The sequence below is a fragment of the Onychostruthus taczanowskii genome, unplaced genomic scaffold, assembly GCF_017590055.1.
Source record: "Onychostruthus taczanowskii isolate IOZ18803 unplaced genomic scaffold, ASM1759005v1 scaffold29, whole genome shotgun sequence".
Lineage (NCBI taxonomy): Eukaryota > Metazoa > Chordata > Aves > Passeriformes > Passeridae > Onychostruthus > Onychostruthus taczanowskii.
In genome coordinates this window covers 8,597,786-8,609,039 of record NW_024500239.1, presented here as the reverse complement: position 1 = coordinate 8,609,039, position 11,254 = coordinate 8,597,786, and the positions used below count along the sequence as shown (strand labels likewise).

The 11,254-nt window shown below is 45.3% G+C and overlaps 1 protein-coding gene across 1 annotated transcript; it reads right to left on the bottom strand.

The window, feature by feature from the left end:
* Nucleotides 1–2,190: 2,190 nt before the first annotated feature.
* ZADH2 (zinc binding alcohol dehydrogenase domain containing 2) lies at nt 2,191–10,140 on the bottom strand. Its single transcript, XM_041408049.1, has 2 exons — nt 9,836–10,140; nt 2,191–3,967 (listed from the first exon to the last, which is right to left on the bottom strand). The coding sequence occupies exons 1-2, from the start codon at nt 10,135–10,137 to the stop codon at nt 3,043–3,045; spliced, it is 1,227 nt and encodes a 408-aa protein (XP_041263983.1). The 5' UTR covers nt 10,138–10,140; the 3' UTR covers nt 2,191–3,042.
* Nucleotides 10,141–11,254: the final 1,114 nt, after the last annotated feature.

Sequence of the window (11,254 nt, the reverse complement as noted above, 5' to 3'; positions counted from 1 at the left end):
CACAGCTTTTAATACACCTTTTTTGCAAGCATATTAAGTGTATTGTTATTAATCCCTTGCTGTGACTCTACAGTATTTCTTTTCCTTGTGTGTTCAATGTCCTATCATCATTTAAACCTCTCAGTGTGTGCATGCCATATACATTTTCCTAGGCATCTAATATTTAAACATTATTTAAATCCATCATAGCTTACTAATTCAAAGGCAGCCCTGCTCCCACAACTGTAAGTTTGCAGAATGTACTTTTAAATAAAGAGAAGTTGGGTTTTTCCCCCAGCTGCAAGCCAAAATTTATTACAAAACTCACCAAAAAGGCCTTATCTGCGTGTTTAAGAAATAATTTTCACCCTCTCTCCATTGATAATGCTCTCTTTCAGCAATTTGAAACATAGAAGTTGTATCTTTAAAAACAAAAATTACTTCTTCATTCCATATTCATTCATGGAAGAGTTATCATGTTGACCCTGAGCTACCCCTTCAGCTTAACATAAACATTTGATGAAAAAGACAAGCCCAATGACCATAGCCTAACCTAAACACTGAAAAGGGCTATGAAATTTGTACATTGGCTGTCCAAGTTATGCATATAACAAATGTTAACCTTTTATTAATGCTGTGATCATATGAAAGTGCTAAACAACAATCTGAACCCAAAACTAAAATGAACAACATGTCATATCTGAATATATGTGTGTGAACCCTCCAAAGGTCCCTCTCTTCTCCTGTTTTGATCAGTGAAGAAGCCTGGGGCAGTTGCATTATACAATGTTATATATGAAGTAACATATTAAAAAGAAAGTAGAATGTATGTCCAAACAGAATCCTGTTAGAGGAGGAATTTTCTATGACAAAAACATATGGAATTCACTGCCTCAGAAACACCAAATCTATTGAACTGACAGTGATCAACACATCTGAAAGTTGGGCCACTTGGATGGTTTTGGCATTTGACTGCAGGAATTTTATTTGAAAAAAATTGTTACTCATGCAACTCTTCTGTACATATCACAGATGGAACCAATTGGTTTTTTTTCTTTTTAAATTTTGCCACAATACATCCCAACCAACCTTGTTTTTTTTAAGATGCATTTAATGACCAAAGACTTCACTTTATCCCTGAACAAGGGAAGACATTACACATGCCTAGGAATAAAATGCTGAGAACTTTGAATGCTCTGTATGATACTTGAGTGTTGACATCCTTCTAGCATTCAGCTGGAAGGCCAATATACCTTCCTAATTATGCAAAACACAAACACAACACAGTATTTTTATTATCAGAGATGAAAGAGGAAATATGTTTCTATCAGCAGATCTTACTTAAAACAAACATCAAGGTGGCTTGATGCTCACCTTGAATAAGAGAGAAAAATGGTCACAAAGACTCAATCCATTCCACCTTTACCCAAAATCACCAAAGTGAGACTAAACCGAGTAGTCAGGCACAGCCCAAGAAAGGGACAGCTCTCCATTGTACACAATTCTTTATGATGCTAATGACCTATGTCCTAAAAATTTACTTTAAGAATGCACCAAATCAAAATTAAAAATACGTTTCTCTCTGCATTACTGAATACAATCTATGTTTTCCTGTGTTACAATCAAAAATGTTGTGCACAGTCAGTCCCGAATAATTCCCTAAAATTAAGTTTACCCTGGATTTTTTCCTTCAAGTCCTAGCCATTATCAGTCTATCACTATGTTTATGAGGCATATGATCTATGGAAATGTCCCTCTCTTCAACTGCACACAAATGAATGTAATTTCAAAAGATGTGGCAAAATTGGCCTTTATGATCTTAAAAGTTTGCTATGGAAAAAAAGATGTAGAGCAAGCAGTTTCAAGTATTTTATTGTTCTGGAAAATATTATGCTTCTAGCTGGAATTCCCACTGTACATACCACTAACAATATTCACTAGGTGAGGAAGAATTTTTGAAACTTTACAAAACCTAGAAAATCTATGGCTGAGCATCAGTATGTGTACCAGGTATTGTGAATATAGATTTAAAATGGTCCTGCTGTTTGTAAGAGGGCTTCTGCAGAAGCAGTATCTGGTAAAAGTAGAAGTAGCAGCCTGATTATGGGAAGTCCTTTCAAGAATGATCAGTCAAATAACCCTGAAAAACAGAATATCTGAAAAAGAGCTAGTCAGCAAGAAACATATAATTATGAATAAATGCCACAAATATTTAAACAGCTTTTAAAACTTTATTTAATCTTCCAAAAATATACAGGGCATGAACATACATGAACGTGTCTCAAAATCCCATTCCAATAATCTTTAAATACTGACTAAAGGGGAGACTGGACAATAAACAGTAACAGTGGAAAATGAAAAGGCAACAAAATGAGACTATACTGCAACTTGTAGTTAAAGATTTAAAAGAAAATTGTGCAGTTGTTTATAGTTATGAAAGACAGGATTAGGAAAAAAAAAAAAGTCAAGTTGCTTAATATTACTGACATGTCAGAATTGGAGGATAAATTTCCCTGTGTAACCAGTCAAGGAATATTACGATGATCCATGATCCAACTGAATTATGATTATCATGTTTGTGACAGAAAATCAAGAGCATTTTTTTCGCAGAAACTTCAAAAGATTAATAGAGCAACCCAAAGATACAACTCTTTACTTATTCTTGTTCTAACAATTTTATTTTTAAATCAGGGAATCAAAATTGCTGAAAGATTTTTTTTCTGAGCTGAACTACAGATGAAGTCTTATCAAATCAGGCTGACAGACTAAATCTGCCTCTGCATCAAGACTTATTCTGTCAAGAACAATGTTCTTGTCTCATGCTAACCTAAGTGACAATATCAAACACAGGCCCATTATGTCCCTGCTACAGCCACTGATTTAAACACTTTTAAGAAAATAAAACTAAACAATTGAAACAAACCCATCCTTTTTTATTAACACTTCAATGCTGTTTTTTAATATAATATCCATTACTAAGCTTAAAAAAAGAAATTGTTTCTAGTAAATCTGAGGCATAAAGTACCCATTTTCTCTCTTCTGATTTATATCATTGTTCTGTTTTTACAGCTTACTGTTGACAGAGTGAGGTAATTCAACGACAATTTTTCCAATGTTTTTTCCCATGTACATGTAATCTACAGCACGGAATACAGATTCCAAGCCAGTGAACTTGCCCTCAGGAGACATGTCTCCAAAGTCCACCTCACAAACCAGGTCTCCTCTTTCATACATCTTGAGCAAATGCTGCAGAGCCATTTTGTAGTCAGAAAGGTAATGGTTCAAGAAGAAACCCCGGACGCTAGCAGACTTCTTCAATAGTTTTGCTGGCAAAAACTCTGCTTTAATGGGCTGGAGGCCAGTGGGGTTTTGGTAGCCAGTGATAAACCCAATAACTATCAAGCGCCCTTTGATAGCCAAGGCATTGAGAGCCAAGTCAAACATCTTTCCTCCAACAGATTCATACACCACATCCACACCTTCGGGGTAGTCCTGCCTAAGCACAGATTCGACATTTTCAGTTTTATAGTTGATGGTACGGTCACAGCCAATGGATTTCAGAAAGCCACCCTTTTCATCACTGGAGCAGGTTCCAATTACATGGCATTTTGCCTTCTTTGCAAGCTGCACAGCGAACTGGCCTGTTCCTCCAGCTGCTGCTGTCACCAGAACCTTCTTGCCTTCAGACAGGTCTCCCAGCTCTTTCAAACTGAGGTATGCAGTCGCGCCACTTACCATTAAAGTGAGAAACTCGGGTTTCACTGAGGGTAGAGGGACTGCTTGTCTGGCCGGCACAACTGTGTATTCAGCAAAGGAACCTGCTTTCACGTAGGCCACAGCTTGACCCACCGTGTAATCTGCACTAGCGCTGAGTCCTAACGCTACCACTTCACCCACACCTTCAAAGCCTATATCAAAGGGGGGTTTAACTGAGGCGTCATACCGACCAGCTGAGTAGTTTATATCAGATGCATTGATGCCGACAAATCTAGAAGAAAACAAAAATGTTTTAACGAGATTTACTCCTTACCAAGTTTTCATCGTATGAGAAACCTTATATTCAAATTTGTGGAATAAGTACAAGATCTGTTCTGATTATCTGTATATTTGAATAACGAGTAGACTCCAAAGATTACTTTCATCAGAATTCCATAGTGGCCATTCTGTTGTTCTAGAATTACAAATTTTCTAAACAAAAGCAACAAAAGGCTGTAAAAAGTAAAACCCAAACCCAAAACAAAACAAAACAAAATCCCTTATATTTTCTCTAGGTCCACTTGACCAAACTAAAGAAGCTGAAAATAAATCTGTAAATGATTAAAGCATGAAAATTAACTGACCACTTCATACAAGATTTGAAAACACAGAAGAATGAAACATGCAGAGCAGTGAGTATGTGGATTCTGGCAACAAATTTATATTTTTGAATATAATAATACTGTTAATGACTAATGATCATATTAACTATCGATGTCATTTGCAAGGTCATGTTACTGTAGGCAAGTACTTTTTAATTGATGGAGTCACTACAGCAAATTTGCCTTTTGATGTAGCTAATGTCAGCATTAAAATATTTTTCTTTATATAAATTACTTACAACACATCAAAACAACCTTGCACAGAAGGAGTAAAATTGGAAAACTGAATATCAAGTCCTACTGACCTCTAACAGGTGAAAATGGATGGCAATTTTTTTTAAAGAGAAAGATAAAGATATCCTTACAACTCGATTAAGCACTAGGAGATAATGCCTAAGACAAAGTTATGATCTAGCTCAAATACAAAGATCTTTTTTTAAAGTAACTATCCTTACAAAGGCAAGAGAAGAGAGACTGGGGAAGGTTCTGCTAACTGGAAAACGTAAAAAGAAACACATGAAACAGCAAATGCCAGTACTGTTACTATGTGTGGATGTGACAACCTAAAAGGTGTACTTGACACCATGCAAAAGCTGCAGAAGTAGGCAAACAGTGCACTTTTCATTGTTGCAGTTAGCAACAAGCTCAGCTCGTATATGTGTGTAGTTTTAAATCGCTTGCACACAGAGCGAGGAGAACTAAACCCGCTTTGCTCCTTTTGATATTCTTCATTCTTTACAGCATGGGGAGCTTCAAACTTTCACCAACGTTATGTATAAAAAGACACGTAAGCGTAAACATATCCATGCATAAAACAGGTAAAAGTGACTGTAGCTCTCGGTAATCCTGCCTTTAACTCGCCGCTCTGCCGCAACAAAAAATGCCTACGTCTTGTCCGCAGATACAAAAAAATCTCCTATTATCCCGCTCTGCGGTGACTCCCGTACAGGAGTGCTAAAAGATGTATAAAAATTGGTAACGGAGTTGCAGCTTCCGAGGCAGACCGTGTCCCTCGGGCGCCAGGCGAGACGTGCCGGCGCTGCACCAGCCTCCTCCCGCTCTTACACCCCAACTTCTGGGGAGGGGAGCGGAGGGTGAGAGCCCGGTGGGGAGCTGTGCTCGCCCCCTCACCGGCCTCACGGCTTCGCCGAGCCGGGGCTCTCGGTAGCTGCAAGGCCAGCCCGGGGCGGCCGCTGTGCCCCCGGCCCCAACCCGCGAGGGAGGTCCCGGCTTCCCGCTGGGCTCAGCCTCCCTCCTCACGCTCCGGGCGCGCGTCTGCCCCGGCAGGACGATGAGCAGCCGTGCCCGCGGCCGGGGCAGCGCACCCCGACACGGGCAGGCAGCGCAGCCACGGGAGAACAAGCCCCCCTGTTTTTAAGACCTTCCCCTTCTCGGCGCTGCACGGTGGCGGCCGAAGCACAAAGGCAGGTAGAACAACCAAGCACTCCGAGGACAAAAACTTTGCGAGCGGGGAAGGGGCAAGTCGCGCGGGGGGCCAGGCGCCTGCCGAGCAGGGCTCCAGCACACGCACCGCTGCTTTTGTTCTGCAGCGGGAGAGGATGCGAACCCTTCCCCGCCCGGGCCGCAGCGCAACTTGGCGCTGCCCGGCCGCCCCCCGCCGCGCCGGGCAGGGGATGCGGGCTCTCCGCGGGGCTGGCGAGCACCTGCCCCCGCACACTCACGCGTGCACACACGCACAGACACGCGTGTTCGCACTCCCGTCTCTGCGGGGCGGCTGTGCCACGGGAAATGATCCTCCCTGGGCTCATCACTATTAATCAGCGCAGCCTGCTGTCTAGCCCTTCCCCCCCTATTTTTTTTTAAACCTCCTTTTTATTGTGTGCAAACTCAAAACTCCTGGTCACGTTGTACAGGTTTCTTTACCCCCACACACCTTTTTTTTTTTTTTTTTTTTTTTTTTTTTTTAATAAGATTGTTTAGTCTTATATTCCTTGCACATTAAAATGATCATACGCACCGTCTGGATTAAAACATAGTGTCTAATTTGCCTTGTCATTCCAGCTGACAGAAGTGAGGTGGTAGGATGTGCGTGCAGTTCCACAGATTACTTTGCTTTTAAAAGTAGGAAAAAGTACGAATTACAAGTTGAAGATCAGTTTACTAACTTCTGAGACTGAGGAAAGTAGAGAGCACAGAAGAAACAATTACTTGGGGTGCTAGTGGGTTTTAAGACACCTTCCGGATCTTTTATGATGCCTTCATTCACTTTCTTACTTTAAATCTGTCCTTTAATTTAGAAGTTACTAGTTGAGTTTTGCCCCTTTCATTTCAAGATGCAAACCTGAGGCAGGGTGTGAAAAAAGCCTGAGATTGGCTTTTCTCGAAATAATTATGCACATTGAGTCACCCGTTTTATTTATACCCAACAGTGTTGAAACCCCTCGTACTGTTTATTATAGAAAACAGGAGGACGCTGCCAGGGGGGAAGAAATGCTGTTTTGTGTACCACAACAAAGAGTGAGACACCGAAAACCAGCATCACAGCCTTAAACACAGACAAAACAAAGTCATCCAAACCAGCACTACGCAAGAAAAACATTATTTAGACCAAATACCCAGCAGGAATAGCCCTCCACTATTCCCACTGGGATCCATCCCTTTAGTCCCCTGGTTCAAAAAAAGAAACTTTCTCAACCCCTCTCACTCCCTTTTCTATAAACTTTGTTCCCATTTCCCAGCCCAAAAGTAAATTCTTACAATTATTTTGGCAATTAAATGTGTCACTTCATCAGTAAAATCTCGCAAATCCTCCAAGAACTTTAAGAAGGACCAAACCTTCACAGCCTTGGGCCCTTCTCCTGCGATGAAATGGAAAACCCTTGCTTCCACACCCACCCCTCTTTTCCCCCTGGAAAACAGGACAAACAGACATATGGAACTTAAATGGCTTCACTAAGGATTTACCACCTTTTCCCCTCCCCTTTCTCTCCTACACAGAATCAAAGCTAAAAAAAATAGATTAAATTAATTTCTCGTTCTGAAGGATTTTTGAGTAAAAGATGGGTTATATTTTTCTGTATAAAAAAAAGTAGAAATAAGAGTTGCTGGCATAGCTCTCTAAAGCAGACAAAAGTTTCCTCTACTTATTTTAAAAATCTTATTTTAAAATATCTATCCACACACAGATTTTAATTTCCTATTCCCATAAATCCCAAACCAGATTTTATTGTGGTGAATGACGATTGTTTTGCATGAAAAGCTCAAAGCAATTAATACTATTCATGGGCGTGACTGGGACTAAAATTAACAAATCTGTAAATGCCCTCTTGGAACCCAAGTCTTTCATTGTTTTGTTTTTAATTGTATGCTTCTACCTATTGGAAAATGTATAGTTGTATTTGAGCTTGGTTGTTTGTTTTTTTAAAAAACTAAATAGTCAGGGACTCATCCTTTCAGGATGGGATAGTCTTTCCCCAGAGTGACAGAGAGAGGGGAAAACATTCAGAACTTGCTTCGTGCTGCAGCTTGTACACAGTGAATGTTTTACAGTAACGTAATTCTGTGTCTTCTGTGATATTCTTCAGAAAGGAACAGTAAAGAGAGAAGAAATGCCACAAGTAATACAAAATGTATGAACTCTACATCTAGACTTCATCACTCACCTCCTCCTTCCCTTCATCCCCACACATGCATGTTTACCAGTAGAGGAACATGTGTGTAACAGGCTGATGTGTTAAAGCCCAGCAATGGCCTGCCTGAATCTGTGGACCAGCTCCTGCTTTTAGTGTGGTATGAACCCTTTTACCATGAAGTGTGCATGTCCCATGTGCACCCAGGGAGCCCATTCAGCAAAAGGAGGGAGAAGAGGGAGAAGGGAAGAGTTAAACTGGAAGCTGTTAAAAAAAAAAAAAAAAAAAAAAAAAATTTAAAAATTTACAGGAGGGCAGACGGGGGAGTGGGATGAGAAAGATTCCAAATGCATGTGTGGGAGGGACGGGAGTTGAGAAACAAGGATGTCGCTCTGCCTTGCATCACCCAAGTAGAGTACTTGCTACTTGTATCTCAAGTCTTTCGACCTCTTCCACAGAAAGGAATTTAACTCCAGCCGGATGGCTGTTGCACGCCATTACTGTTTCAGTCATTAGTGGATGCAGCAACACAGTGTCTTACACTTCTGAGGTTTGGAGGGAATTTTGGTCTCAGAAATCCTAGTGGGAGATGTCACCATTGAATTAAAGTGCCACAGCAGCTTTCTTGTCAGCTCCTGGAAGAATCCCTGTTCTTTCTCCTTATCCCTTCTTTACTCTGTATTTGTGTGTTGCATATGGACACATACATGTCACACATATGCACACAGTCACATACTGCCTCAGCAGACCTCGCAGCATTGTTCTCAAACCAACTTAGTGCTGCTTAATATCTTTAAGCTCCCACAGCGAACATGGCAAACTATGTGTTACTACGATTTCCTTGCTTGACAAGAACCTGAGAGCGCTGCTCTCTCCTGTGCCAGCCACGCAGTCTGCTCCAAAGTTCAAGGAGTTTTGGCTTCCTCTCGTGAGCAGAGAAACCCCTGAACTTCAAAAGATTTAGTTTTAGCGCAAGGAAGGACGGCACCTAGGAAGGAGGCACCGAGAACAAACAGGTTTTATAGAGACAGCTGTGGGGGGAGGCACGTTTTGTCCTCGGAGTCTTCATTTCACGGCGAGCTGGTCACCGCGCCGGACGTGGGATTTACGGTGTATTATGCTAAGCAAAATGTCACCTCCTCACACTTCGCCCGAGCCGGCTCCTCTCTAAAAGCCACCAACAACTGCAGGCCTGCGTCCTGCCGGGGAGGCCGAGGGCTGCCCTGCCCCCGCCGCGCCGCCCGCGCTTGGCGCGCAGAGCTGGGGGTGGTGCCGGGGCTGCCCGGGCGGCGGGCCCGGCCGCGGCCTCCCCGGTGAGTCACGGCTGCGCGGGGGCGAGGCCGGAGAGCGGCATGAGGGGCAGCGGGGCCGCGCCGAGGAGACAGCGGCCGGGCCAGGCCCGCCCGCACACCGCGATGCCGGGGCGCTGTGCGGGTGCGCCGGGGACACACTCATGCCCCGAGCACTACGTACGTGTAACGAGCCCGGGCAGGCCCCAGGGAGGGGCCCTGCGAGCGCTTCCCTCCGTCTCACTCTCTCCTTGGCACTCACAGAACATAACACTCGCCTCTTCCCCCTGCCCCCACTTTGGCACAGGGGCCTTGGGGTGTTTTCTCTTCCTTCGGGCAGGCGCACGCCAGGAGCAGCGCGCACAGACAAACACACACAGCCCCACCACAGGAGGAGGAAGTGTCACCCCCACACACGTGGATAGGGTGACAGAGCTGTAGCACCAGTCGTTCAAAACAACAACAATAAAATGAAATTAACAGTCGCCAGATGGCGGCTGGTACAACTTTGGAGCCGGTCTCCGAAGTGAGGGAGCATGTGGGAGAGAGCAGGCCACAAGGCGCCAGGAGTCGGCGGGGGCCGCGGGGCCGGGGCGCGGGGGGGCGGGCGGGGACTCACCTGTTCCTGACCAGGAGGTCTCCGTCTCCCGGGAGTGGCACGGGCGAGTCCTGCTGCAGGGTGACCGCTTCCCTGAAGTTTTGGCTCAGCTTAGTCACCACCAGCTTCTTCATGGAGCTGGGGATGGACGAGCCCTGGAAATCCAGAAACTGACGGGAGTAGGACATGTCCAGGATGGGCCGCGACCAGCTGCCACCGAAGGACCCGGCAGGAGCTGCCGCGGCGCAGGACGGCTGCAGTCGCCACCACCACCGCGCTGCCCGGGAGCTCAGCGAAGCGCCGCTTTTCGCGCTAAAACTCATGCCCTGCCTCGGCTCTCCTCTCCCGCCCCGCTCGGCAGAGCTCCGACTCGGGATTCTCCAGGCAGCTCGCAGGACGCGCCGGCAGGAAAAACTCCCCGCTCGCAGCTATGTGTGTACGTAAACAGACAAACCCCCGTGCAGCAGGTTCTCCCTCCCCTCCCAGCCGGTCCCTCCGCTGCACGGAGACGCCGCCGGAGGAGCAGCGGCAAGATGGTCCCCTTGCAGCAGCCGCTCCTCTTCTGCCGCCGCGGGCACTACCGAGGGGCGAGGCCGGCCCGCTCCCGCGGCCGTCCGTCCCGCCAGCCCCTGCCTGCCTGCCCGCCCTGCCTTGCCAGCGAGGGCCGGAGTATCTCCTAAAGGAGATGGTGGTGGTGGTGGCTTTTAGTTTGCACCCTACCTCTGACTAAGGGGTTTAAAAACAGGGGAGGGGGAGAGGGGGGGTAGACAGACGGACAGAGAGAAACGCCTCGGATTAACCCCCCCCCCCCCCCGCGCTCCGTTCTTTAGTTTACAAAAAGAAGGTATCTATCTCCCTACTAAAAAAAAAAAAAAAAAAAATAGAAAGGAGTAATTAAAAAAAAAAAAAAAGAGTGGGAATAAAGCACGGCAAATTATCGGCCGGGAAAGGTTAGAGAAGTGGGGAGAAGTTGCAGCTAATCTCCTAATGTTGTTATTAGCCGCCGCCGAGGAGCCGCTGCCCGCGGGCGGACGCTCCGCCCCTTCCGTGCGAAACGTTTCACTTCCTCGCAAGGTGCTACGAATCAACCCCGAGACGGCGGCGGCTCCGCGCCTGCCGCGGGAGGGGATTTAAACGGGAGAAGCTCTTCCCGCCGTCGCCGTCCTGCCGGGAGGGGAAGGGTAACAGGCTGCTGTCAGTTTGCTTGGGTCGCAGGGGTTTCCCCTGATCCCTGATACTGCCAGAAAATCTTACCCTCCCTTTCCCCCCTTGCTTCTTTCTTTCTTCTTAAAAAAAAAAAAAAAAAAGAAAAGAAAAAAATTTAGTCATCTCTCGCTGTAGGTTACGTTTGGGTGAGGGAGTCTGCGCAGCGAATCACCTGGGTCAACAGCCCGAAGTCAGTGTTGTGATAGAGCCGCCAATCCCAACTTGGTACAACTG

Coding starts and splice junctions, on each gene's coding strand:
- ZADH2 (XM_041408049.1), bottom strand. CDS start 10,137: ATGAGTTTTAGCGCGAAAAGCGGCGCTTCGCTGAGCTCCCGGGCAGCG. Junction 3,968..9,835: donor GACCTCCTGGTCAGGAACAG/GTGAGTCCCCGC, acceptor GTTTTCTTCTAG/ATTTGTCGGCATCAATGCAT.